We start from the raw sequence: 27,972 nt of genomic DNA on the forward strand, positions 1-27,972 counted from the left end.
TCACACAGTGCTCACGCATCCCCGTCTCTCTTGACTCGACAGCCTGGTGAGATGGGCAACATGATAAGGAAGCCTTCGAGAGGTTCATAGAAATTTGAGTGACTCAACCAAGGTCACGGAATTAGTGAGTGGGCGATTCACGGGTGCCCAGGGGACTGCGCAGCTGCTTCCTGTGTGTACTGAAGGTTCTCTAGGCCCTCCTGGTGCAGGAACCCTGAGTTGTACAAGTCAAAGTAGAAACAGCAGGGAAGAAATAGATAACCTTTAATGAAAAGTACTCTGTATTTTTTGTATTGTTAAACTTGTCTTATTAGTATGCTTTTGTGTTAAAAATCGAGGCTGAAGGTAAATAAAAGGAAGGGAACTGTATTTGAAATGGTAATCAGAGCTATTAGTAAAAAGGGAGGAATAGAAATCAGAGACTTATTGCAACAGAGATGGATTCATATTACAGCTATTGAGGACCATATGCCCAGACATCTGGTGTGGCACATGCAACTGTTCTTAAGGGACAGTAGGACAGAAAATCTGTAATGTCTAGGAAATCTGGGTTATATGATAAATATAAGTGGTGGGGAGACAGGAGGCAGAGGCTCCTGGAAGGGAGACAAACCTGAGGTGTCATTATTAATTAAACAAGTACTTATCAAACAGCTTTTCCTGTGCCCAATGTGAGCGAGGTGCTTGGGAAACAATTCGTTTATTCACCCACAAAGTCTGAAACAGTTCCTCTAACCACAAGGAACTCAGTATATGAGGGAGGCTGAGTGAACGCATAGCGAACACTTAAACAAAGTAAAATAGTATTTAAATGTCAGGATGAGTGGAGTTGTAAACTCTGTAAGGCTAGATAAAGGTGTGTTTGGAACCAAAGTTGAGGTAGTTTATACATAATTACCTCTCTGAAACACCTATAAACTTAGAGATAAGGCAGGAACAAAAAACAAATAAATAAATAAAGGCATTTTCTTTTCTTTAAACCCAGATTACAATTCTGCATTGAGAGATTTTTGTGTACATATCTACTCGATGCTGTACTGGGAGACATAGAGCGTGAGTACTGGAGCTGCAGGATGAGGAGCGTGGTAATTTCATTATTTCTTGAGTAAATAAGCCTTCTGGAACAAAGAAGACAAAATCAGAGTCTCTTAAATATCCCGTTTTCTTCTGCAGGATGTAAAGCAGTGTTTCACATCCAACCCCATGGAAGTGTGCACAGCCAAATTACAGAAAGGGGGAATATTTCTTCCATAAATTTGGGATATGCCAGATGAAAATGTTCAGGCTCCAGGCAGTTTATCCCACCTAACCATATCTGTAAGAGTGAGAAAACAAATAAGCTGATCCTTGAGTGAAATGCGGCCATAATGTTGGCATAAACTGTAATGAATTATGTAATATACGCTTTTCAAAATATACGTTAGTGTACGTGTATTAACTTTTATTCTTAACATATAGGTTTAATTTATATTCTAATTAGCCTGTAGACCCCTGGAGAGAATGTGTTTCATTGACCTCTCTTTGGAGAGAGAGTTTCACTTTGTTTCCCTTTAAAGCTTGATTTATTCAAAAGGAATGCCTCTGCTAGGTTCTAGAGCCAGATGGTTTAAATCCACAAGGTAATGATCCAGTAAATTCTTTCCCTGTGGGTCTGGTCAGATGGAAAGTATATGATGGAATTTGTTCTAAAACTGAATTGTAGTAATTGCTGCGTAACTGTAATACAGTTACCAAAACTTCGACAACTGTATATGTTAGGGAATTCTATGGTATCTAAATTATCCCTCAATAAAGCTGTTAAAAACAAACAAAAAACTTAATGTATGAGTCATGCCAGAACATCTGCCTGGAAAATAAAAGCTAAGATCATCTCGGTATTTTGACATACTGAGGAAATAGAATGGGTGAAGGAGTAAAATAGTAGACACTAGTTAGTTTCAGATAGTGTGCTCCTTATGCAGCCTAGTCCTCTGACCTATGGAATAAAATATCAAATGATGCAAACACTCATTGGAAATCTTGGGAAAATGAAAGAATTCTGTTTCCCTCTGGTCAGCATTGTGCTGGCTGGCATATAGTAAGCAGAGCAGGCACCTGTAAGGTACTAGAAGTGAGAGGATCAGCTCCAAGTCACCTTTTGATGTCCTTGTCACTCTCTGTATTGTTTAAAAATAATCAGTGAGGGACACCGGGATGGCTCAGTCAGTCAAGCCTCTGCCTTCAGCTCAGGTCATGATCCCAGGGCTCTACCCGCATGGGGCTCCCTGATCAGTGGGGAGTCTGCTTCTCCTTTTCCCACTCCCCTCTTTGTGTTCCCTCTCACTATCTCTCTGTCAAATAAATAAAATCTTTAAAAAAAAAATCAGCGATCCCAAGTTATTTGTAAAATTCCAGCTTTTGTGCAGCCTTTGGCTTTACTCGGTATTTTAGTAATTAAATTGTTCAAATGTGTTTTTCCAATCAGCTGGTAATTCTAAGAAATATATTTTGTTTTCTGAACTTCTTTCAGGGGTTTGGCTTAATTTGGGGGATGGGGTGGGTTAGGGAGAAGTAAGTACTTTGGAATGTCAGATAAAGGATATTTGTCCAGGAGGCACACAATTACTGGTGTGAACCATCACAGCACACTATTTTCTGACATGTATTCTGAGATAATTGTTTTTACACATGCATTTTCACACTTGGTTCTCACACTGACCTTGGCAGTGAGTATTCTTTTATCCCCATTTTAAAGAGTAGAAGAGTCGTTAGGAACTTACCTCCACACCACACTCCTAACGGCTAACTTGCAGAGAGCCTCTGCTTGAACTTTGGGACCAGGTGGGCCCATACATTAATCTCGTTAGGGCTCAAAGTCACAAAGCTGACTGACACCAGGCAGATCAGGGGCTGGAATCTATTTTTTGAGATTCCCAATCCAGTTCTGGCCCCTACAGTTTGTGTTTGTTTGTTTGTTTGTTTGAAGCATAAATTATTCAGGGATCCATTCAGATATTTAACCTACACACAGCCAAGCATTGAGATATTTGTGGTATACAGACAGGGCTCAACAAATCCAAGGTTTACAAAAAGGGGAGCGCTGGGAGGTGGGGGCAAGCCAAGTGGCTCCATTTTATAAATGACCACGAGGTGGCGGCATAGGAACATAAAAACTAAACACAAAGCTCTCTTCCGGTGCTGTTTCATTCTTTTTGTCTAAGGGTATGTAATGGTAACTCAATCTCCTTCCATATTGTGCCTTTCAAAGATATGACCGTTTTAGTATATGTGCTGCCGAAGCGAGCACAAAGATATGACCGTTTTAAAATTCATCCTTTGACATAGGCACCGTTGCGATGACATTATGTTAAGGATAAATCTGGTTATCACCTGAAAAGCCAAGAGACTTTACAAATTCTTTTGTTGTGCCCTATTTCTTCTTAGGCTCCAAATTTCACTCATCTTAAAATAGTGTCCCCAAAATGTTCAAAGCACCCTCTCCTTCATCTACTTTCTGTGTGTTTGTTAAGTGTACAATTCAATACTTTTTCAGTAAACTTATGAAGTTGTGTAGTCATCATCATAACCCAGTTTTAGGACTTTTCTATTGTTATGCCCCAATAATGGGTCCGTGATTAAAGGAGCGAGACTGATACAAAGCGAAGGTCAAGCAAAGCTTTATTTCGCACCAAGCATCAAGAATCTAACCGAACGCTCGGGAACGCACCTCTTACTGGCCTCGCACAGGTGGCCAATGAGATTGTAACACACACAGGGAACTCCACAGTGATGCTAGGTGACCAATTGAGTTACCATTTACCCTAGTAGACATTTGAACCAGCCTATTACACCTTGATGGGGATTGGCGCCCAAAGGGCCCATACTCCTTGGTAACCACGGAGACAGTATGCATCCCCCCACTGATCCGATGTCTCCACCTGGTCTGACCCACCTTTGTATCTGGGCTTTGTTACCTGAAGCTGGTTTCCGGGACTTGTCTCCAAGTAAATCCCCTGGGGAAAGGAGAGCAGGGACAGTTTCTAAATAGGTCCTTACACTATCACCCCCAATATGTCGCGCAAACCTGTGCATAGGAATCCTCACTAACACTCGCAGCACCAAGCAACCACTGATCTGCTGGGTCTTTATGAATCGCCTTTTCTGGACATTTCCTGTAAATGGAGTATACAGCGAGTGAACTACCACCGCCTTGTCTTCTTTCATGAAACACAAAAGAATTTGAGTTTCCTCCGTGTTGTGGCACGTATCCATACTTTATTCTTTTTATTGCAGAAGAGTATTCCATGGTATTCATTCATCAGCTGATAAACATTTGGGTTGTTTTCCCTTTGGGGTCATTAGGAATAACGTTGTTATGAACTTTAACAAGTGTCTGTGTGGGCATTTGCTTTCATTCCTCTCAAGCGCATACCAATGGCAGGAATTTCTGGTCATGTGGTAAATTTAGGTTTTGCTTTTTTTTTTTTTTTTTTTAAGATTTTATTCATTTATTTGACAGACAGAGATCACAAGTAGGCAGAGAGAGGGGGCGGGGAAGCAGGCTTCCCGCAGAACAGAGAGCCTGATGCAGGGATGATCCCAGGATCCTGGGGTCATGACCAGAGCCAAAGGCAGAGGCTTTAACCCACTGAGCCACCCAGGCGCCCCTAGGTTTCACTTTTTAAGAAATCGCCCAACTCTTTTCCAAAGTGGTTGAACCACTTTATTTTCTCCTAAGTAGGGTATAAACATGCCACCTCTGCACACCCTCACCAGCACTTGTTATTGTCTGCCCTTTTTTGTGATAGTCATTCTGCTGGTTGTGAAGCGGTATCTCCTGGGGTTTTGATTTGCATTTCCTAATGACTTTTGACCACTGAGCTCCTTTTCATGCGCTTATTAAGCCATCATCTTCCTCTTTTTCAGTGGTTTTGAAAGGCTTTTTCCTTTAAAGGTTTTTGTAGGAAAGTTAAACTAAAACCCAAGTAAAAATGACATCAATCGTTACTAATCCTAGGAGATCAAAGAAAGAGTTATAGTTTGTATAATGCTAAGTAACACAATTACATATATTATGATCATAGTCATGTGAAAATGCTTGACTACAACAAACTATTAGCTTTTTCTTTTCTTTTCTTTCTTTCTTTTTTTTTTTTTTAGAAAGGGATGGAAAACCCCTTAGCATGGGATGAGGAAGGGGCAAAGGGAGAGGGAGCAAGAGAGTCTTAAGCAGGATTCCTGGCCAGCACAGGGCGGCACAAGGGTTACATGCAGGGCTTGAAGGGGGATGAAGGCGGGAGTAAAGGATTGCTGGATCTCAAGACCCTAAAGTCGTGACCTGAGCAGAAACTAATAGTCAGATGCTTCACTGACTGAGCCAGCCAGGTGCCCCACAACAAACTATTAACTTTTAAGGCTATACACTGTATGGTTCTGTTCCTACGGCTTTGAGAGTTTGGGTTGGATAGGATTTTTATTTCATGCAACTCACATGTAGGATTGGAAAAAAAATTCCAAATGTCTTTACATTAAAAGCAGATGGATAGGAAAAAATAAGGAGGGAATGACCCAAGCAATAATCGTGCTAATTTAAGATGGTAGGATTATCGGTGGCTCTTCTCTTTTTTCCCATTTTTCTGTGCAGCGTGTGATGCTGTTAGCCTGCCCGCGGAAAAGCGGTTGGAGGACCCACATCTCCACACCCCAACCGCAGCTCCTCTTAAAAACTCCTTCACTCCTCAGTCTTGCTAATTAGTCCTGACCTTCCTATAATCCTTTCTTTCTTTTACTTTCTTTTTTTCCTCCCGCCCACATTTTGGTATCTTGCTTCAAACCTTACAGCATAATTATCTTTTCCCCAATTCCCTTCATTCTATATTAGTTATTTTGCTTAATTCCAGCTTTATCCTCAACCCAGATTCCAAATAACATTAGAAAGCAACGACACTTCTTACTTGTTCCCTAAGACCCTTAACGCTTCACAAGTTACAGACATCCTAGTCCCAGGACCTAGGTGACTGTGCCCTGCTGTCACCTTGAGCTGTGTTTCTTCACGAATAACAAAGAGCACTGGAGTAGATTCCAGGTTCTTCAAGTGGAGAACGAGAGTAAAGAATCCACTCTGAAGACTTTTGCCATGAAGTTTTGAGCCTCCCCAGGTGCTGGGATCTTCAGGCTTGAGCAACTCCAGCAGAGTCCTGGCAAGCTCCCCTCCACTTCCTTGTTGAGCTGACCTAGGGGCTGGGGCTGAACAGCCTCTGTTTCCTGCTGCTGTTCTTGTGTACTAGATTGTTCTTACAGAACTTATCAACCTCTTTTTTTTTTAATGATTTTATTTATTTATTTGACAGACAGAGATCCACAAGTAGGCAGAGAGGCAGGAAGAGAGAGAGAGGAGGAAGCAGGCTCCCCGCTGAGCAGAGAGCTCGATGAGGGGCTCAATCCCAGGACCCTGGGATCATGACCCAAGCCGAAGGCAGAGGCTTTAACCAACTGAGCCACCCAGGGGCCCCACTTTTCAACCTTTTAAAAACGTGAATCTGATTCCATTACTCTTTGCTTAACACAATTCAATGGCTCTCCACTGAACTTAGAAAAATCTTTAAGTCCTCATCCTGTCTCATGTGCGGGGGGAGGGATGGGGGGATGTGACCTTGACCCTGTCTGCTTCTCTCTCTCTCTCTCTCTCTCTCTCTCACCCTCTGCCATTCTTTTCCGTGCCCCCTAGGTTCCAGCCATCCCGACCAGCTCTGCTTGCCTCACTGTGACCAGCTTTGTCTTATACTTTCTGCCTGGACTGTTTTCCTAGTTCTTTCAAAACCTAGCCCCTAGGTCTTCAGGTCTCAGCTGAAGCATCACCTCAGAGAGAGTTTCCATGACTACTTAATCTAAGAAGATCCTTCCTGGCTCTTCCCCACCTCAGTACTGTTTGCTTTCTGCATAACATTGAGTTAGCTTTCTGCTCTTTCCTGGTTGATGGTCCGTCTCTTCCTCATGGATTATATACTTATGTGCCAAGAAAGCAGGGACAAGTTAGGTTTTGTTCCCCACAGTACGCAGAAATTCAATACATACCTGGTAAGTGAAATTAACTATGCCATAGAGCAGAAGGGACCTCGGGACACCTCGCGTGCCCCCCCAATCCCCTCCCACATCACCCCTAATGGCTTCAGCGAAGGAACTTCGGGTCACAGCAAATTCTTTCTTAGAGTATATCAAAATGACAGTTAATTCTCATGTATATGGAGGACTCTGTCTTTCCATCTGAACCTTCCACTTCCTAGTAATCCGGAGTTACATATCACACACTTAATTCTTCTCAATGTCACTTTCAAATATCTGAATACGGCTCTCTGCTCCTCCCCGCATCCCTCGTATTTCTAGTCCTCAGAGTGTTTGCTGCAACTGCTGCAATCATGTCTCTCCCCTCCGGACCCCCTTGCCAGCACTTTTCAATGAATGTTTGCTTCATTTGAGACATCGCAGGTAGAATTCAATATGAAGAATCCTGTGGGATAATTATCTCCTTTATTTTGGATATTACCATGATACACATGCAATATAAAACAGCAAAAAAAAAAAATTCTCTCTCCTTTCTAACAAATATGTCATTCTAGTAATTCATATCAAGTGTGCAGTCAACCAGAACCACAGCTTTCATTTTTCACGCATGAACTCGCATCTCCTTTACCTGGCGCATCTAATTGCCTGAACTTCTCTGGGTTCTATCTTTCATCCTGTTAGTGTGGCTCCATCATTCTAAGCTGTCTAGATCTCTTTGAATCTTGCTCCCATCAGCTGACCTATTGGTGCCATCTCCTGACTCCGGGTCAACCGAACAGTTGACAAGCCAATTCCCTCGGCCGCCATCTGAGTTGCCAAGAGAAATGCTGAACCAGGCAGAGCACTTGAGCACAACCCGGAGAGCTCTCCTCCGGGCAAACACGGCGCCCGCGGTGCCCTGCCTTGGGGGTGGTCCTTCGGGTCTGCACGGAGCAGAGCGCCAGGCTGTTCTCGCGCCGAGAGCCTTGCAGCAGCTCACGCATGCTCTGTACCTGTCCCTTGACTTTCCAGCGTGCAAAGCAGAGCGGAAAAGGAAATGAGGTTAATGTGGGCGATTTTTTTCTCGGTGAGCAGCACCGGAAGCAGCCTGGAAGCTGCCGGGGGTTGTGGTTCTTCAGGACAGAGGCCCTCGCCGGGCACCAGTCTAGTGATTCGCTCAGCCGCACCATCTCCTGTCTTGTCAACCTGCCTGACAGCATCTGTCACTTCCCACTTCTTATCTAATCTGCCACCTCCCTGCTGGTTCTCTCTCCAGTTTCCATGCATTTGGATGAGAGCCAGCCGGTTCTGTGTGGTGGATTTGCTCCTGTTCCACTATGAGAAGAAGGAGAGTTGGTAACCCTTTTGATGGAGATCTGAAGCTGGCCTTCCTGGGTAACCCAGCCCAGGGCATCGCCTTCAAAACATGGAGCTCTTCCTAGCTCTTCGTTTCTCCTTTAGAGCTTTCCCACCCTTCCTTTCTTGGACCAGCTTCCACCTTACTCCAAGCAGAAGTCCTCTGCACAGCAAACAGAGCTTCTTGTCCTCTAGGGTAGCGGGGAGACAGCGAGGCCTGTTCTCTGTGCCAAGGGGCTTGCTGACTCTCCTGGCATCTGGAAGATTCTTCCTGTAAGCAGGCAGCCTCCTTCCTTCTCCCAGTCAGCAGGTGCCTTCAGACCCTGCTGGTGCCCCATGGTGGGGATGTGACCCACCCACCTGAGCCCCAGAGAAGAGCTTGGGTAGGGCTGTGAAGTTGTGCTTTCAGTGGTTTCTTGTCTTTTATTTCTGCTTTCCCACTCTTAAGCTAAATGTCTCGCTCTCTCCAATTCCTCTTTTGCTCCTGCTTTCCCCATTACCCCTCCTGCCAACCCTCAACACTTCTCCTTCAGTCCAGAGGAGACAAAAACAGCATTAAAGGGGCTGCGGAAGAGGACTCGCCCAGGCTCTGCGTATGCCAGCCCGGAGCTCTGTATGCATGTTTAAGCATCTCTTTACAACCTCACGCTTTTTTCCCAGATGACACATTTCCTGCCCCTTTCCTACTTGCCTACATCTGACAGGACAGCTGGAGCATGGCTAAGTGGAAGGTGGGGAAAATTCTGCCCACTTGAGCAGCTTTGCTGTTAAGCTGTATACCTTACCTGAATGTGTGCATGTGCAAAAAAAAACCAAATAACTTACTCCCTCTGAACCCTCTGAACCATGCTAACAGGCATGGAGACCACGGTTCAACTCATTAATTACACCATCAGTTCCTCTATGGACTGAGTTGTGTCTCCCCAAATTCATGTGACAAAGCTCTATTTCCCAGTGTGATGGTGTTTGGAGGTGGGGCCATTGGAAGATAATCAGGTTAAATCATGTCCTGAGGATGAGGCCCTCAGGACCAGGATTAGTGCCCTTATAAGAGATAGCAGAGAGACTCTCTTCGTGTGTGTGTGTGTGTGTGTGTGTGTGTGTGTGTGTGAGTGTGTGTTCTCTGTTTCTCTTTCTCTGTCATATGAGGACATAGCAAGAAGTTGGCAGTCTACAAGCTGGGAAGAGAGCCCTTGCCAGCTGGCTGGCATCATAATCTGAGACTTTTAGTCTCCAGAATGGTGAGAAACTAAAGTTCTGTTGTTTAAGCCGCCCAGTCGATGGTATTTTGTTATGGCAGTCTGTGCTGACGAAAACAAATTCTCAAGCTAATTATTTGCTACCTACCATAACATTTGTTTTCCAAATGTGCCATTTGCACTCAAATCTACATGCAAATTGAATTAGTTAATTAATACAGGTATAAAGTACCTCAGGATAGGAGTCTCTAGTGACTCCATTCCCCATTAATTGCCATATATTTATATATCTTTACTTGGAACTCCTGGATTAAACTACCCTGGCTCTTCATTTAACTATAAAGCACTCAGACGATTTTGTCCAAATGCTCCTCTTTCCTGAAACTTCATACTTATCTTTCTCTAAATTAGGCTCTTGGGCTGTGGACCCAAACAATGATCCTGTTTTGTAGCAAAGCCCATACTTGCATTCCATGTCCATACCCAGTTCTGTCCACTATCATGTTAAGAATTAGAATGTCAAATGCAGGTATCTGGTTTCCTTCTTAGGGGTAGAAAGGATTAGAATGTCCAGCTTGTCAGTGATGATAATGGTGATACCTAAGATTCAAGAATTCTAACCTCCATACATGCAGATCTCTTTAACCCTTGCAACAGACTCCATGAAGTAATGGGCTTCACCTTGTACGGATGAGGGAAGTGGGGCAAAGGAAGATTAACTGGCAAAGATGACACAGCCAGTGATGGATGTCAGGATTTGCATGCAGGCAGTCTAAATCCGGAGCTCACTGTCCTGACTTAAAAACTGGATATTTTCATTGAGCATACTATCTAAAAGGAGCAAAGAGTCAAAGTGGAGAACCCTAAGAAGGAGAAGTTTAGCAGCCTCAATTTTATCTCGATGCCTCTTACTTCCCAAAAGGGTCCATATACTGATGATTTCTTTTGTGTGAGACAATTACTAAATATCACAGTCCTCATTTAGCCTGCTGTTGCCAGATGAGGAGTCTCTCGGTTTACTGTGTTTGAATGACCCATACCCTGAATACCTTCCCTCCATCAAGAAAAGTTTCAAGCGAGGAATTTAGACCTGAAACTTAGACTTTAGAGTTTGGTATGTGTGTGTTAGGACCCAAAGTTGGACAGAGCCATAACTCTTCTTCAGTATCAAAGCCAAGTCTAGCCATTCCAGACTCCTGTACCATTGTTTCAGCTTTGCTTTAATAGTGATAGTTTTTGAGCAGCATCCCCATTTGTCAGCTCTAGGACTAGAAGGTGTTTGGTCCACATACAGTAATAAAGGCCATTCTGACATCAGCACCATCTTATTGGGCTGGTCCTATCTTGGGTACTGGGAATAGAAGATCCTCAAAGAATTTTCTGCTGCCAGCAGGGCAGTACAAAGAGCTGCCATCAGACTATTAAATACAAGTTTCCCTAAAGACAGACTCAAGAACTTGTAGCATTTGCCTTCAATCATGGGAGCCCATAACAAAAACATGCATTGGGTTGAATGGACACCTGTGGGAACCAGGGCAAAGGGTGCCAAGAGATCCCTTGTTTTCTAATCCAAATTCCTCCTCGCGTTTTTAGAGCAAATGGGCACTTAGCATGTGATGAAGCAAGCACCTATCATTATTTTTTCTATGCCAGTGGTCCTCCTGTTTCACCTTGTGTGTACAGATCTTTGCTCAAAATGAGAAGGTAGAGTCCTTACAACTAGAGGAAGCACACTGCGATAAACCGTTGCTTTTGGAGTTAATGCACCTGGGTTTATTTTTTATTTTTTTTTTTAAGATTTTATTTATTTATTTGACATAGAGAGATCACAGTAGGCAGAGAGGCAGGCAGAGAGAGAGAGGAGGAAGCAGGCTCCCTGCTGAGCAGAGAGCCCGATGCGAGACTCGATCCCAGGACCCTGAGATCATGACCTGAGCCGAAGGCAGCGGCTTAACCCACTGAGCCACCCAGGCGCCCTGCACCAGGGTTTAAATACTAGCTCTGCCACTCATACTTAAAGGCACGATGTTTAACTGCTTTCTCTGGTTTATGGTTTAATCTGAGCTTCACAAGTTTGTCATAAAGATCCAGTCCTCATAACTCGTGATGGTTGCTCAGTGTAGAGAACATTAACTCCTTTCTTCTTTCCTCTTAGAGGGAGTGGATGATTCCTGTTGTTTCTGCATTCCTAGCTCCTACCATATGTCTTGGCACATGCAGAATATCAGAAGATGTTTGTGGAATAAATAAATCTTATAGCCCTCTATATTAAAATCCCTCACTCTGGTTGGTCATCTAGTTGGTTCTCAAATACTGTTTTTTTTTTTTTAAGATTTTATTTATTTATTTGTCAGAGAGAGAGGGAGAGAGAGAAAGGGAGAGAGAGCAGGGGGAGTGCAGGCAGAGAGAGAAGCAGGCTCTCTGCTGAGCAAGAAGCCTGACTCAGGACTCGATCCCAGGACCCCGGGACCATGATCTGAGCCAAAGGCAGACGCTTCACTGACTGAGCCACCTAGGTGTTCCTCAAATACTTTTTGAAAGAGAGACGTTATTTTAAAAATGTAGGTTTAAGTTATTTACACACAGTAAGTTATTTAAGCTATATATTATTATATTTATGTAAGTTGTATATTATATACAGATATTCTTCAATCTTAAGAAAATAGCTTTGTAAATTTTTATATGGGTATACACCCATGAAACCTCTACCTAGATAAAGATAAAAAACACTTCAGTTGCCCCAGAAGTTTCTTCATGCTACTTCCCAGCCAATACCCGTCCCGCCAGGGGAGCTGATTGTTCAGACTTATGTCACCATAGACTCCTTTGCTGGTTCTTGGACTTCAAATACATGGAATCATAGAGTGCATACCCTTTCTTTTTTTCTTTTCTTTTTTTTTTTTTAAAGATTTTATTTATTTATTTGACAGAGAGAGATCACAAGTAGGCAGAGAGGCAGGCAGAGAGAGAGGAGGAAGCAGGCTCCCCACTGAGCAGAGAGCCCGATGTGGGACTCGATCCCAGGACCCTGAGATCATGACCTGAGCTGAAGGCAGCGGCTTAATCCACTGAGCCACCCAGGCGCCCCGAGTGCATACCCTTTCATGTCTGGTTTCTTTTACTAAAAAAACATGTTGTGCTATTCATCTATAGTGTTATGTATGTCAGAGTTTATTTTATTTATATATTATTTATTTATACTGTAGAATACTGTATTTATACTGTATTATAGAATATAATACAGAATGTTATACTGTATTATAGAATACTGTGTAGTATTCTACAATATAAATAAATTCTGTGGGCACCTGGGTGGCTCAGTGGGTTAGGCCGCTGCCTTCGGCTCAGGTCATGATCTCGGGGTCCTGGGATCGAGTCCCACATCGGGCTCTCTGCTCAGCGGGAAGCCTGCTTCCTCCTCTCTCTCTGCCTGCCTCTCTGCCTACTTGTGATCTCTGTCTGTCAAATAAATAAATAAAATCTTTAAAAAAAATAAAATAAATAAAAAATAAATAAATTCTGTATCCATTCACCTATTGATGGACAATGGGGTTGTTTCCAGGTTTTAGGAATGATGGCTAAAGCTGTGAGTATTTTTATATGCATCTTTTAGTGGATGTAGGTATTCATTTCTCTTGGGTAAATGCAAGGAGCAGAATTGCTAGATCATAGGGCAGGTATGTGTTTACCTTTATCAAAAACTACCAATCTATTTTACAAAATAGTTGAACTATTACACTGTTACCAGCAACATATGAAGTTTTGGTAACTCTAAGCTTTTATCTGTGTTTGATATTTGATATTATCTTTTACATTTTAATTATCCTGATGAGAGAGAGATCTCATTGGTGTCTTACTTTGCAGGTTGCTGATGAATGATGATGCTGACCATCTTTTCAGGTGCTGTGTCCTTGGAGCTGCACAACTCAAATCTCCCTTCAAGAGAACCTTCTGCAGGAAACATAGCTAACTGACAGCTTCCAGCAGCTAGATCTTGACATCCATCACTATGCTCATGCCTACGCCACATTTTCCCAGTTCTGCTTTCCGTCAAAGACTAAGCCTGGCCGGGATACTAGAGCTAGGCCATTTCTGCCCAGTGGAGCACTCCTCCAACAGCCAAACTTTGTTCAACAGACTCCCATCAACGGCCCAGATTATCTCAAGATTACACTGAATCCAAAATTCTTCCTACCTAATCCTTCTTCCTTCCCTGTTTCCTTTTATAGATGTCCAACCTCCCCCAGTCCAGGCTCTCCCTACCTTCTCCTGCTCCCCCTCTTTTCCTTCATAAGCATTTCCCTCAGTAGACCCACTGCATGTCTAATCCCATCTTGGCATATGTTTCCTGAAGCCTGAACTGATACATATGATTACTGAGAGTTCCGATAACTCTCTCTTGTAAAATCCCTTGTTCAAGTCCTTTACTTATTTTTAAATTGAGTTTCAGACCCCTACTCCTTTAAAAAAAAAAAAAAGGGCTGTATAGGAGTTCTGTATATATTCTGGATGTAAGTCTTCATTAGATATGTTTGGTGACTATCTTCCCCTCATCCATGCCTTGTATAATCACTGTATTAATGATGTCTTTGATGAACAGAGATATTTTATTTTAGTGATGTCCAGTTAATTTTTTTCTTTTGTAGTATGAAACATGAGGTAGATGTCAAGGTTCATTTTTTTTCATACAATTATCCAATTGGATCAGCACCACTTACTGGAAGAATGATTTCCCTACTGCAATGGCACCCATAATGGAAATTAGGTAAATGCACATATGTAAGTATATTTCTGGATTCCATTCTCCTCCATTGCTGTTTATACCTGTACCTATAACACACTGTTTTTTTTTTAATACTATCACACTTTATTTATTTATTTTTAAAGTAATCCCCATGCCTAACATGGGGCTCAAACTCATCACCCCAAGATCAAGAATGTTCCACCAAAAGAACCAGCCAGGTGTCCCATAACAGACTTTTTAAAATTATTATAGCTTCATAGAACTTCCTGGAATTTGAGAGCGTAATTCCTCCAACTTTTTCTTTTTAAATATTGTCTATCCTAGATTATTTATATTTTTATTTATTATTAGAATGAGCTAGCCAATTTCTAAAAATTACGTGGGATTTTCATTAGGATTCCATTAAATCAGGGTTTCTTATCCTCAACACTATTGAAATTTGGGGCCAGGCGATTCTTTGCTATGGGGAAAGGTGTCTGTCCTGTGCACTGGGGGAAGTTAGCAGCATCCCTGGCTTCTACCCACTAGGTACCAGTAGCAATCCCTTACCCCAGGCTGTGCCACACAAAAACATGCTTCCATAAATTGCCTAAGGTCCTTCGGAGAGCCACAACTGCCATGCCCTCCCTCCCCCACTGATAACCACCACATCAACTCTATAGAACAGTTTGGAGAAAATGGACCTCTTAACAGTATTGAGACTTTCAATCCACAAGAATGGATTATCGCTCCATATAAAATCGAAGCACACACTTTCAACACCCTATACCATTGTGACCTTAAAGGCATAATGAATTTGGATTTTCATTTACTGGTTATTTAATGACATATGAACTTATTCATACCTCCTATCCAAAGTGGTCTTCCATCTCCGCAAATGGTTTAATGTGATAATTAAGCTTCTAGTCAAAATACCACTATTTGAAAGTCAGAGCTGATCCAGAAGGAGCCTTGGACTTAAAGATGACATGGTAGAAACTGCAAATATCTAACAAGTAAAATAAACATAAAAGCAAGGATCAAAAAAATAAGGTAAGGGTGCCTGGCTGGTTTAGTCAGTGGAGCATATGACTCTTGATCTTGGGGTTGTGAGTTCGAGCCCCACATTGGGTATAGAGATTACTTAAAAATAAAATCATAAAAAAAAAAAAAAAAAGAAAAAAGAAAAAAGATAAGGCAGGGGCACCTGGGTGGCTCAGTCTGTTAAGCATCTGCCTTGGGCTCAGGTCATGATCTCAGGGTCCTGGGACGGAGCCCCATGTAAGCCTCTCATGGGGCTCCCAGTTCAGTGGGGAGTCTGCTTCTCCCTCTCCTTCTGCCCCTCCCCCTGTTCATGCTCGCTCTCTCTCTGTCTCTCTCTCTCTCTCTCTCTCTCACTCTCATAGACTCTTTCTCAAATAAACAAAATCTTTTCTTAAAAGAAAGATAAGACAAAGGGAAAGCCAGGTAAGTGAAAAGATATTAACTCTCTTACCAATAGAAAATCAGGTAAACAAATATTTACTAAACAGAAAAAGAATCTCATGTTATCATTATATTTAAAAAATATACATTAGCTACCTCTATGAACTTGATGTGATACTTGAATCTTTCTGATAATTTTTTTCAGTCCTCAAACCTCACAAAATTGATTTTATCCCTGTTAAATGAATTAGGAAAATGGAGATTATTTCCTGAGGTTGGCTGCCCTGCTTCGCCTTGGTACTATCCCAGGCCTCACTCAACCCCTACCCATCACCTATGCTGCTGCTCTTTCAATTCTCTAAAGGAGAGCTGCTCCTTCCATGCTAAATAACATTCAAGACTCACCATTGTCCACCAAATAAAGCCCAAGTTTTTATGCGTGTTCAAGATCTGTTCTCTTGCCCCTCCTCACTCTAACCTTTCCATATGTAATATTTCTCATTGCTCCATACATCTGACACTTAAATCAAACCAAAGCTATTCTACATACTTTGCTTTTCATGGAGCCCTCTCTGCCTCCAGACTACTATTTATCCCAACTTCTCCCCTGTCAAAATATTTCCTGACTTGAAAGCCTAGTTCAAACGACATCTTCTTTGTGAAGTTGTGTCTGATTTCTCAATTGCCACAGCACTCTACTGCATTAGGGGTAAAAATTAATAACCAACCGGAAGTCCCAGCTGAGCCTGCAGGGAATGCAAACTTCCCCGGGACCAGTCTGATGAGTGGGCGGACTCCCCAGAAGTACAATTTGCATGACTCAGCAGCAGGGGAGACAGGAGGCCTGGGAGGAAGATGTACTAACAGGTTCCCAGGAGCTGGGGGGGCGGGGGGGGGGGGGGACGGAAAACAGCGTGATGTCTCTCTCTCCCAAACTGGGCCCAGACTGGGTGGGGTCTGGACCCTGTGGAGCAAGGAGGTACTGGGCAGAAGCTACAGGACCTGTTTTTACAGTCTTTGGAGACATGGGGGCACAAGCAATTTTGAATTCGTTTGCAATCCTGAGTGCGACATGAGGACAGAGTGAGAGGTGCTTTTCCTTGCTTACCATGGAACACCGACCAGCTTTGATACCTCGTACACTCCAGCATCCTAACTGCAGTGGGAGCCCAGAGATATGAACAGAGCAGCAGGAAACCATGCGGGAGTGGACTTGTTTGTGAGCTCATATGAATTCCCAGAATGCTATGGAATCCCCAGAAATACTAGAAGAACGCTTTATAGATGGCCAACAACCTGTGTAAGTAGCTTGGGGGCAAAAGTCTATAGAATTTGATTATCTTTTATTTAATTGCTTTTATGTGCAGACAGGTGAGGCCTGAAAAAAACTTGGCTATGCCCATATGCACTTATGACTTGAAGCGTTTTAAAACTTATCTCCATGTAAGTGTCTGATTCTATGCTCCACCACCATGCAAGGTGGATATTATCATCACCAGATGTTCCCCATCGCTGTGACTTTGAGCATAGTGTCCACTGTGGGAAGACTCTAGGATTGGGTACCAGCAGACCTACATCAGGGCTCTTTCTCTTCTACACATGGCTGGGTGATCCTGGATCAACCCAGACGCTCTAAGCATCCCTGTCTCTCCTGTAGGACATGGTAATCGTCCCTTTTGCATGGGGGTGCCCTGAAACTCTGAGACGATGAATAGCTTCTGTGCAACTATAAGAATGTATTATGGCCTTGACTTTCTACCATTGTATCCATATTCTGCCATACATCAGCTGTTTCCTATACATTATCCATAGATTAAAAAGAATGAAAACAGCCTACATATGCCTTATACACGTCCACGTCATCTCGTCCTGCACAGAGCAGGAGGGCCTCCAGGGTGATGAGTTTTCCATCTCTAAGAGGAGTGTAGCAGAGGATTCGAACTTCACAACAGCTTGGACCAGACACCAATCTGGAGGGCCTCAGATTATTCTTCAGTTAATTGGGAATATAACAGATACCCATACAATAGGCCAAGGGTCCCAGGAACACAGTGCATGGTTAAGAGAGAACATAGCCACTAAAACAGGGCAGGGTTGGAAAACTTTTTCTGCAAAAGGCCAGAAAGTAAACATTTTAGGCACAGAGTCTCTATGGCAACGACTCACCTCTCCTGTTTTATGATGACAGCAGCCTGGGGTAATATGCAGGCAAACGGGAGAGGCTGTCTTCCAGCAGCTCCTATTTTACAAAACGGGTGGTAGGCTGCTCAGCCTGCGGGCCATAGCTAGCCAACTCCCAAGACGGTTTTGTTCTGTTGCCGAGGAGGACTGAAAACCCAAGATGCTGAAAAGAAAACCAGGTGCTTACATAGAATGGAAAAGTTGAAATCAGTGAATAAAAGTCAAGTTCTCCACTGAGTGTTAGAGATAAAATGGAACAAGTACATCATTGGAAAGAGAAGAGGTTTTGCGTAAAACGTCGATTGATTTGGGTGAACACAAATTTTATTCAGTTTGGAAAAGAGAAAAGACGACTTTGGGGTTTAGTTGCCTAAAAATTCGTGATGGGCCAAAGAGTGCAACGTGGCTTCTGAGAACATGTAGCGTGCTGTATGAAGGCACAGGATCCGGAAGACACAAGATGATGATCCCAGGGGACTAGAGCTGTGTCTGGCTGCATCCCCACTGGATTCCTCACACCTATCCCAGGCCGGGCACAAGGTGGTGCTCCCTGGGGAATAAGCGGTCCCAAGCTTGGCTCTGGGTGGCGCAGTTGGACATCTGCGTGTCTGCTCTAGTGCCTTGTCTGGGCTGGATCCAAAGGTGAAGAAACAGCTGGTGAGCTCTGAGCCGAAAGGCGGGACCCAGGTGAGCAGAGAGGGAAAGAGTCAGGGGAGAGAGGACCCCAGGCAGAAGGCAGCACTAGAATCCGTTCTCATTATCTGATGGGTTTCGATTCTGCTCCCTTTTCCTTCAAAATCCCAATTAAAATACAGGTTTGGGGGGGCAGGGGACATCACACTTTCTAAGAAGTCTTACCTTTAGCTTTGTTTTCTGAAAAATATGCCACCCTCCCTTTGAGAAAAGAGACAAATGCATTGACACATTTAAGGAAACACTTGGGATATTTTAAATGAGCCAGTAAAGGGAGATGAGCAGAAGGGACATGGAGGTCTACACTGGGAGTTCTCATAGCCTCCGATGCTCCCCTTGCAAAGGAACTAATTATGTTTGGAGAAGACATGTGTGCTTGATAAAATAATTAAAAATAAATTGCTCTCCTTGGAAATGCAAATTAGCGAGTGTTAAAGCAACCCCGTTGGTCATATAGATAATAAATAGATGGGTTTTCTCAAGTCTGTTAGGCTGCACTGATCGATTTCCAGTTCTGGCTCCAACAGGCCCAGAGCGGCTTCTGAAACAAAGGTGAGGAGATCTCAGGCCCACTGGGAACCGGTGTTGTATCCTGAGGGCCGATGTTGAAAACCTTAAGCCAGGACACTCCCGAACCACACCCCACCCTACCCCCGACTATGCCTGGCTGAGAATAGGGGACCCCTGAGGAACCAGACTTGACCCACTGCTTCCCACGAGCTCCTAGCTGCTGCTGGGGGAGGACGGGGCAGGGGCACTGTTCCTCCTCCTCCCTCGATAACTACCACAATGCCCTGAGCTACTACTAATGCTGTCTGGTCACAGAAAATAAGGCCTTGGCTCAGAGCCAGGACCCAGATGGATCTTTGGGCGTGGGGAGGAAGGGGAGGTATGAGGCCTTGGGGGCTGATCAGACCACTGTTACTAAAACAAAACAAACAAACAAACAAAAAAAGTTTTCCCTTAGCAATGACCTAATGCTAATAGACAGAAGAAAGAAAGAAAGGGAGAGACAGACAGACAAAGGAAGGAAGAGAAAAGAAGAGAAGAGAAAAGAAAAGAAAAAGAAAGGGGGAGGGAGAGGAAGGAAAAGCAGAAGGAAGAAAGAAAGATAGGCTAGGATAGGCTAGGAAAGGAAAGGAAGGGAGGAAAATAGAAACTCAGACTACAGGGTGCCTGGGTGGCTCAGTGGGTTAAGCCGCTGCCTTTGGCTCAGGTCATGATCTCAGGGTCCTGGGATTGAGCCCCACATCGGGCTCTCTGCTCAGCAGGGAGCCTGTTTCCTTCTCTCTCTCTCTGCCTGCCTCTCTGTCTACTGTGATCTCTCTCTGTCAAATAAATAAATAAAATCTTTAAAAAAAAAAATAAATAAAATAAAATAAACTCAGACTACAAAATGCTTTACAGCTTCATGGAAGGACCAATATTTTTTTTTTTTTAAGATTTTATTTATTTAGTTGACAGAGAGAGAGAGATCACAAGTAGGCAGAGAGGCAGGCAGAGAGAGAGAGAAGGAAACAGGCTCCCTGCTGAGCAGAGAGCCCGATGTGGGACTCGATCCCAGGACACTGAGATCATGACCTGAGCCGAAGGCAGCGGCTTAATCCACTGAGCCACCCAGGCGCCCCATGGAAGGACCAATATTGATCAGGGACCCTCTACACAGAGTTTGTTCTTGCAAAGCATTCATAGATGGGATGAGGGAATGATGGGCGTTCGGCTTTGAGGGAAGTCACACTCACCTTGCAAGACAGATGGAATATGAATGAAGGGCACATCCCTAATACCCTTTTGCCTTGCTGACATCAGGGCCCTTCCTGCACCTGTAATCTGGGGGCAAAGGATGCCCAAGGGCCAGCGTGACTGGGCCACTCGGAGTGCTCTCCTGGGAGTCAGCGACATAAGGGAGGGAAAGGTAGAGGGTCCTCTCACCGAGGCTTTGCTGTAGGATCTCACCGAATACCCAAGAGGCTGTGTGAGGGAGGTTCTCTCCTTACAGACAGGGGCCCTGAACCTCTGTGAGGTACTGCCAGTGAAAAACAGGGTGAATTGTCTAGCTCCTGGGAGGATACAAGGGGTAATGAGGGCAACACGCAAAGAAACACTTCGTGGTGTGGGTCCCACAAACACGCTCCATGAACATTCCCTATGATTCCTAGGTAACTTGCCCAAGGTCATAGACACCAAGAAGGACCCAACCTGGATTCATTCACATTCACAAGCGGCTCAGTTCAATTCCAAAGCCCGCCCTTTCCCTGGGGCTGATGGACGCTCTCCAGCCCGCCCTTTCCCTGGGGCTGATGGACGCTCTCCGGATTCAATGGTCTTCCTCTTCCTCGTCCCTCTGGTTTATTGTCCAGTCTCCAGTCCCTTTCAAGTCCATCCAAAGGGACTTTTCTTTCTGTGCTTTTAGAATCATTGCCGACAACTTCCTGGCCTTGTGGCAGTAGCAGAAGAGAGCAATAAGCAGAAGAATCAACAGAATGCAGGGGATGGCCAACAGGAAATAGAGTAAAGATGTCGATGAGCAGATCCTGGAAGGAAGTGTGGGCTCTGCAATGAAAAGGAGAACCACCAAGAAGATAATCAGTCTCCAGCTTCCCTGCAACAATCAACCATAAACGCCTGGGGGATTTATTGTTACAGGCAAATACGGGCAAGAACCGCGGCCCCCTCAAATCATAGGAGGGCAGGAAGAGGGAAGCAGTGGGGAGAGGAGAAGCCCAGAATGGTGTTTTTCCAGCCTCGCTGCCTTCACCCAGCAAGTTCCAACCACTGGGGTTCCCATGACCTACTTAAAACCAACAGCCTCGAAGAAAAGCAAAACAAAAAAGAAAACCTCTCCTTTAATCTTCTATCCTCAGAAAAGAGATCTATAATTCAGCCCTCGTTCTCAACTCTGTTGCTGGTCCTGAATTTTTAACTGAGTTATTCCCGCTGCTGCTTCTTGCGTGCGCGTGCACACACTCTCACAACGTCTTGTCTTCACACGACAGCACCCAGGGTGAGCAGCTCCCTCCCTTCCCCACCCTCCAGATGGGTCTCCCCTGGGACACCCTCCTTTGGGCTCCTTTCCTGTGTTGCTCTCACGATTGCCTCCCTCTGGCGCACACACACACTCTATACCTGAATCCTCTGGGTCCTTCTGACCCAGCTCATATGACCCTCTTCCTCCCCAGGGTTATCTTCCTGCCTCAGGCATGGTCTTCCAAGGTCCTCTTCTCACATACCCCTTGGCATAGACCTCTTTTTTTCCCCCTTAACCATCTCCTTGGTTTCATCCACCGTTACTTGAGCCTGCCCGAGAGTGTCATTTGGCCCCGTGTCCCCTGCAGTGTCCCACACACGTGCATGAGAGCTTTCGCCGATCTGAACTGAATGGGACTGATGGCAACCGGAGGCAAAGGATACTATATAAAGGCAGCCCGAAGCACATGACCGTCAGGCAGCTGCAGCCCGTGGGGAAGCCCCATCACACACAGACACAGAGAGCACGCACGCGCCTCCCCAGAGTGATTCCCGGCCACGTGCCCAGGGAAGCAGAGGGACAGGATTGCAGACTTTCCCAGATTCCAGGAAGCAGCTCCTGGAGTTCCTAGTCCAAGGACCGGGTTTACAGACTCTCCGTGCAAAAAGACACAGGCTCAGAGAGATACCAGCTGCTAGATATAGTCTTCCATCTACATGTATTTACGACAGGATATTTGAAATCCGGCTCTTCCGGAAAATCGGATGCTAATAGTAGTTGTGTTTTTATTGGAAAATTGTAATGATTATAAACACATTCTTCTTCAAAGGTGAAGTTACAGGATTCAAGGGATTATAGATTCTTAGAGATGTAAACAGCTTTACAGGTCATTTCCATCAACCTCTGCTGCAAAAAAATCCCTGTTTCCCACATTGCTGATGCATCTTGCACGGAGAAGAACGTCTCTTTAGTGGAAGTCAAGAAAGAATCTAAACATTTGTCCAGCTCCTGCACTGTGAGCTCCTGAAGGATGGGGCCTACATCTGATTACCTTGTCCAGCACTTGGTCTGTGGGTCATCAATGGAAACTGATGAATGAATTAATTGCATGAGTACATTGCACCCACAAAAACGCAGGGGTGGCAGCCATCATGTTGCACAGAGTAAAAGATCATCACCGAACATTAGACTGGCCGCAGCGCTTGGGACTCACAGGTTGCTACGGGGGTTTGTGGCCTGGATTTTCTCTAGTCTCATTTATATTCTCCAGCCTAATTTTGGTTTCCCTTTTTGAAAGGGTGGACAATGATAAAGCTGGATTTTTAAATCCTTATCACCCCCCTCTCTGTAGCGTACCTGACCCTTCTCTCCAAGGCCCTGCTTGACTACAATAATTCTCCCAGCTCTTATGTGAATGTATTTGAAGGCACTGGGATAAGGAGGAGTTATAGATAGAGATGCTGAAAGAGAACGGAGCTGCAGGGAACGGTGGGTAGGAGTACGGGGTTTGACACTTCGCACTACTCATACACAGGGTAGGGACTGACTACCATCCCCAAGAGACCTGGGTTCACATTCTAGCTCTTCAACTTACTGATACTGACATTAGACAAATTACTTATCCTCAACAGTGATTAGTTTCCTCATCGATCCAATGGGGATAATAATTTCTAGAGTTGTGATGAGATAATGCATAATAAGTTATTTAACAGAGTGCCCAGCACACTTGTTGAGTCAGCAAGAAATAAATGTTAGTTGGAAGGCTAGTGAGGATGTTAGGATGTTAGGAAAAATGATGGGCAACTTCTCTCAGGAGATGGGACAGAAAACAGGGCTGGACCAACTGAGTCCTCACACGGGTCACCCACCTGGCCATGTTCTCCCACAGGCCAAGACTCTCTCTTAAATCTCTGGTCCCTCTGTCTCCACGACTGGGTGACAGTCCACTGAGAGTCTAAAGACTACTTAGTAGGAGACTCTGACTTCTCTTCCCAGTCATGGGTGTCAGAGAACTGGAAGGTGAGAGTCTGCCTTGGTCTCACCGTTGTTAGACGATGGTATGATCATGAGGGCTGGCATACAGAAGGGGGAAAGAAATCTGGTACTTGGTTTTTTCTGCCACTGAGACTCTAACCTTCAGCATGAAGGGACTGCCAGAGGGCTTGACTGTCTTAATGGGGAGGAGGCTACTCTTTTTGGAGCAATCTGCCATCAAAGGATGGTAAAGTGTGCTCTTCACAGTGCTGAATTGGCCAACAGCTAGCGACTGTCAGCTCCAGTGCTTCTAAATTACCTCTCCTGGGAAGGCAGGGTTTGCTCTGGATCCCACGATCACCATTTCGAACCATCTGCCTCTTACCCCTATTGGGATTAGAATTAGTGACATTCTAAACCGTTAAGGTTCGGCATTTTTAATCAATCCAAGTAAGTGCCCCATGCTCAAAGTACAAGTTCTGCAAGGCAGGGCCAAAAATGTAATGAGACTACTTCATCACCAGCTCTAGTTAATAACTGTCTTCCACCCACAGCCAAACATGCCAAGAGGAGCACTCCTTTTTGCTAGCGCTTCAGAAATATGTACTTCAGCAGAAGAAAGATACAAGATAACGATGGGGGCTATCAACTCCTCCCCCACCTCCCACCAAGACTTTGGCAACTGTCTATGCCAAGTGTGGCCATGTGAGAGAGTTGGCTCCTGTCCAACAATAAAAGTAGGGTTAGGGAACCTGATACGAGTGCATGCCGGAACCAGTGGTGCCTGACAGCATCCTGTTTCCTTTGAAGACTTGCTTGCTCCTTCTTTCATCAAGCATTTGTGAAGTGCTACATGCCAGACATTGTTGGAGGCATTAGGGTAGCATGGGTAAATTCTATGGTCATTCCAGAAACTTCAGTGTGGTAGGGGCACATATCTCTTTTGAAGGTTCAGTTTCTAAGTATATCCTTACCCAAATAGAAGTTGGGGAATAGGAACAAACACCATATAATTAGAACTAATCCAGTCCCCAGGAAGCCTTATAGTCTTGCCTGTTAATTAATCCCAGCAAATTCTGTAGAATAAGACATTTATGTCTGGGTTCTGAGGGCGAGATAAAAAGATGAAGATATCTCCAGGCCCTACGTTGGCGTGGTCAAAGATAAGAAAGTAAGATGGATAAGAAGATGAGAGGTCCATTCCCCCAGGGAATTCCTCTTAATTTTTTTCTGTCTTCATTTGAGCCACATGCCCCACAGTTTCATTAGGTGGTCCTAAACTACCCAACCTGACATTGCCACATAGAGGTGGCGGAAAACCACCAGAGAAGTGAGAATTGCTAGCATGTTAGATCTGACCTGGACTTTATTAATACATAAGCAGGTCCTTACAAGGAGTGTGATTACACTGTGATTCGGTAAGCCCTTGAGCATCTCTACTTGCCAGGCATTGCGCTGTGTTAGGAATGAGACACTCAGTCTGTGCCTTCTCAGAATGTACAGTCTGACGGTGCGGATAGATGTTAGCCAGGTGTGATAACTAAGAGAACAAGGCAAGTCACAGATCGTGGCAGTTATACTCGGAGGTAGAGGATTCATGGATGTTGACCAGAGAAAGATGATATGGGAGAACATTCCAGACAGGAGGTGGTCTGTGTTGATGCAAGGTGTTGGACTATTGGTCTACTCTCTTCTGATCTTTCCCTTTGTCCTTGCCACTGCCTCTTTCCGCTCCAGAATGTAAAGGTTCTCAAGTCTCTACCACCTCCAAACCAACACGGAACAAAGTAAAAGTTCATTGACACCTCTCGCCACTTGTTATTTCCTTTCTTGTCCTTTACATCAAAGTTCTTGAAAGTGTAATCTGTATCTGCTGTGTCCACTTTCTCACTGCAGTCTGAATTTTCTCATTACTTGTCTACAATGGCCCTATAGTGTGAAATCCAAAGGATATTTCCCCATTCTTATCTTCATTGATTTCTCTGAAATAGTTGAGTCTGTTGGCTTTCCCTTCCTTCTTTTTTTTTTTTTTATTTATTTATTTATTTTTTTTAAGATTTTATTTATTTATTTGACAGAGAGAAATCACAAGTAGATGGAGAGGCAGGCAGAGAGAGAGAGAAGCAGGCTCCCTGCTGAGCAGAGAGCCCGATGCGGGCCTCGATCCCAGGACCCTGAGATCATGACCTGAGCCGAAGGCAGCGGCTTAACCCACTGAGCCACCCAGGCGCCCTTTCCCTTCCTTCTTGATACCCTCTCTGCTTTTGGTTTCTACAGTACCACTCCTACCTCTTGGCTACTCCTTTCATTTCCCTTCACAGGCTCCTCTTCTGCACTGATCAACAGTGATAGATCTCAGGAGTCCCTCATGGGACACCATTATTGGCTATAAGTTGATGCCTTCTAATCTACAACTCTGGCAAAGATCTCACTTGGAAGTCCCGATGTCTATTGGGTAGAACTCTTCCGATAATTTACACGTACTCCAAACTCAATTCCAGCTCAGTTTATTAAAAATTGAACTAATTTCCCCTTCAAACTTTTCTCCTATACCCACTAGAAATTTGATATTCATCCTTGGTTCTTCCCTTCTGCTCATGTACCCTCCACATATATCTAATCAGTGTCTAACTCCTGAAGATGATGCCTCCCAACACTGAATGCCTGCCCTTCTCTCAACCCTTGTGTGTACTGCCTTAATTTAGGCCTTCATCTTGTATCACCTGGGTTCCTACAATCAATTTCAAATGGTTCTCCCTTCTCTGTGTCTGCCTCCCTTCCAGTTCATCTTTAACACAGCTCCAAATGGGAGCTTTCTAAAATGCAAACCTCATGCTGTCCCTCCCCTGCCTGAACTTGTTTGCTGACACTCTACAACGTTCATGAATAAGTTCACCCTCCTCTTTGATATCCATACCCTCTCCATCTCACTAACTTCATCTTTGTCCCTTGTGCAACAGCTTTTAATATCATCTTGCATAGTTTTTCCTTTTCCTAAAATATCTTCTCTTCCTTTCTCTTGCATACCCCAAGGAACTTCCTGGATCTCCTCCCCACACAGCCCTTTATCCCAGCCCTGCCTCTGTTCCTTCATCCCGAGGCTGCTGCTTTGATGATGGCTATCATTTTGGACTTCAAGTCACCCATCGGAATCTGAGCTCTTTGGGAAAAGACTCTGTAATACACATTTTTGTATTTTCAGATCCTCACATAGTTACTTATTGAACAACTTAAAATATTTTGTCACATATATGGATATATCCATATGTGTGTGTGTGTGTGTGTGTGTGTGTGTGTGTGTGTGTGTGTGTGTAGCACGTTTGGTGGCATAAGGGGATAGAGAGTTAACATTTCTTGACCACTTACAATATTCTAGGAACCATGTTACTTTATACACATTCGTATTATTATCCTCACTTTATGAGTAAGCTGAGGCTCACAGAGGTTAAATAACCAGGGTATGAGTTTGTAGGTAGGTAGTAGGGCTGTGATCTGAGCCTAGGCTTGTCTGATTCCGAACCCCAAGATTTTTCATACTCGCTCCTCCACTGCCTCCACAACTCCGTAACTCCCAGAAAGGAACAGCCAGGTAGAGGAAGCGAGATCCTGTAATTGAGGATTTACTTGGGAACCCTTAAATGTGGTTATAAAAAACCCTCAGCTGATTGTGGCACAGGCTTTCAAGCTTCTTCACCTGTAAGGAATACAAAGGCGACCTAATTTTTAACATTTTCTTTCCAGAGTTCATCTTTTTTAAAACCTCTCACCTGATTTAGAAGGATTCCACAAAGATTAACAGTATATATACATATGCTGTGAAGGATCCCATCTGTCTCAGAGGAGATGTGCTTTTTAGTCACAGAATAGGTACATTTTATACTTGTTATCTATTTATGCTGCTACCAAAACCCGCTGATGCTATAGGGTCTGCGGATTCCAGTGAGAAAACAGGTACGGAATGTGCTCAGGGTTGTGGGACTTCCCATAATTGTTAGACTAGAAGAAAAGCCAGGAGGAAGAAAAATTCTCTCTGGACACTTGGGAGAAAAGTTCTGCTGAAGAATGGTCAGGGGAAAGGATGATGGAGTCCCAGGGAACAAATCAGGTAATTGGCTTCCTCTCCAGAAGCTTGGCCGGGGCTGGGTTCCAACTAACCCTACTTCAAAGAAGTTGACACCTTTCTGGGCAGCACCTTTTCTCCATGCTAAGGAGCATCACCCAAGCTAGCTGGTGTTTTAGGAATGTGACCTTTCATTGATCCTTCTTACCCTTCCTGGTGTAGGACACCGAGACCTCTCCAGTGTCCCTTTCCCAGTGTAAGTTCAGCTAATAGCTCACTTCTCAGCCTCACCTTAAACCCTGCCATAAAGGAGCGGCTCAGAGATGAGCTTGGCTACATCAGGCAGCGCAGTGATCACCAGGGAAGATTCACG

The 27,972-nt window shown here is 44.3% G+C and overlaps 1 protein-coding gene across 1 annotated transcript in view; it reads right to left on the reverse strand.

The window, feature by feature from the left end:
* Positions 1-18,210: 18,210 nt before the first annotated feature.
* CD101 (CD101 molecule) overlaps positions 18,211-27,972 on the reverse strand; it is a 39,331-nt gene continuing 29,569 nt past the window's right edge. The window contains exons 9-11 of the mRNA XM_032360601.1: positions 20,889-21,150; positions 20,340-20,852; positions 18,211-19,138 (exon numbers count right to left, since the gene is read on the reverse strand). Coding sequence (XP_032216492.1) covers positions 20,915-21,150 — 236 coding nt within the window. The 3' untranslated portion in view covers positions 18,211-19,138; positions 20,340-20,852; positions 20,889-20,914. The remainder of the gene's footprint in view (positions 19,139-20,339; positions 20,853-20,888; positions 21,151-27,972) is intronic.

The sequence above is a fragment of the Mustela erminea genome, chromosome 10 (genome assembly GCF_009829155.1).
Source record: "Mustela erminea isolate mMusErm1 chromosome 10, mMusErm1.Pri, whole genome shotgun sequence".
Classification (NCBI taxonomy): domain Eukaryota; kingdom Metazoa; phylum Chordata; class Mammalia; order Carnivora; family Mustelidae; genus Mustela; species Mustela erminea.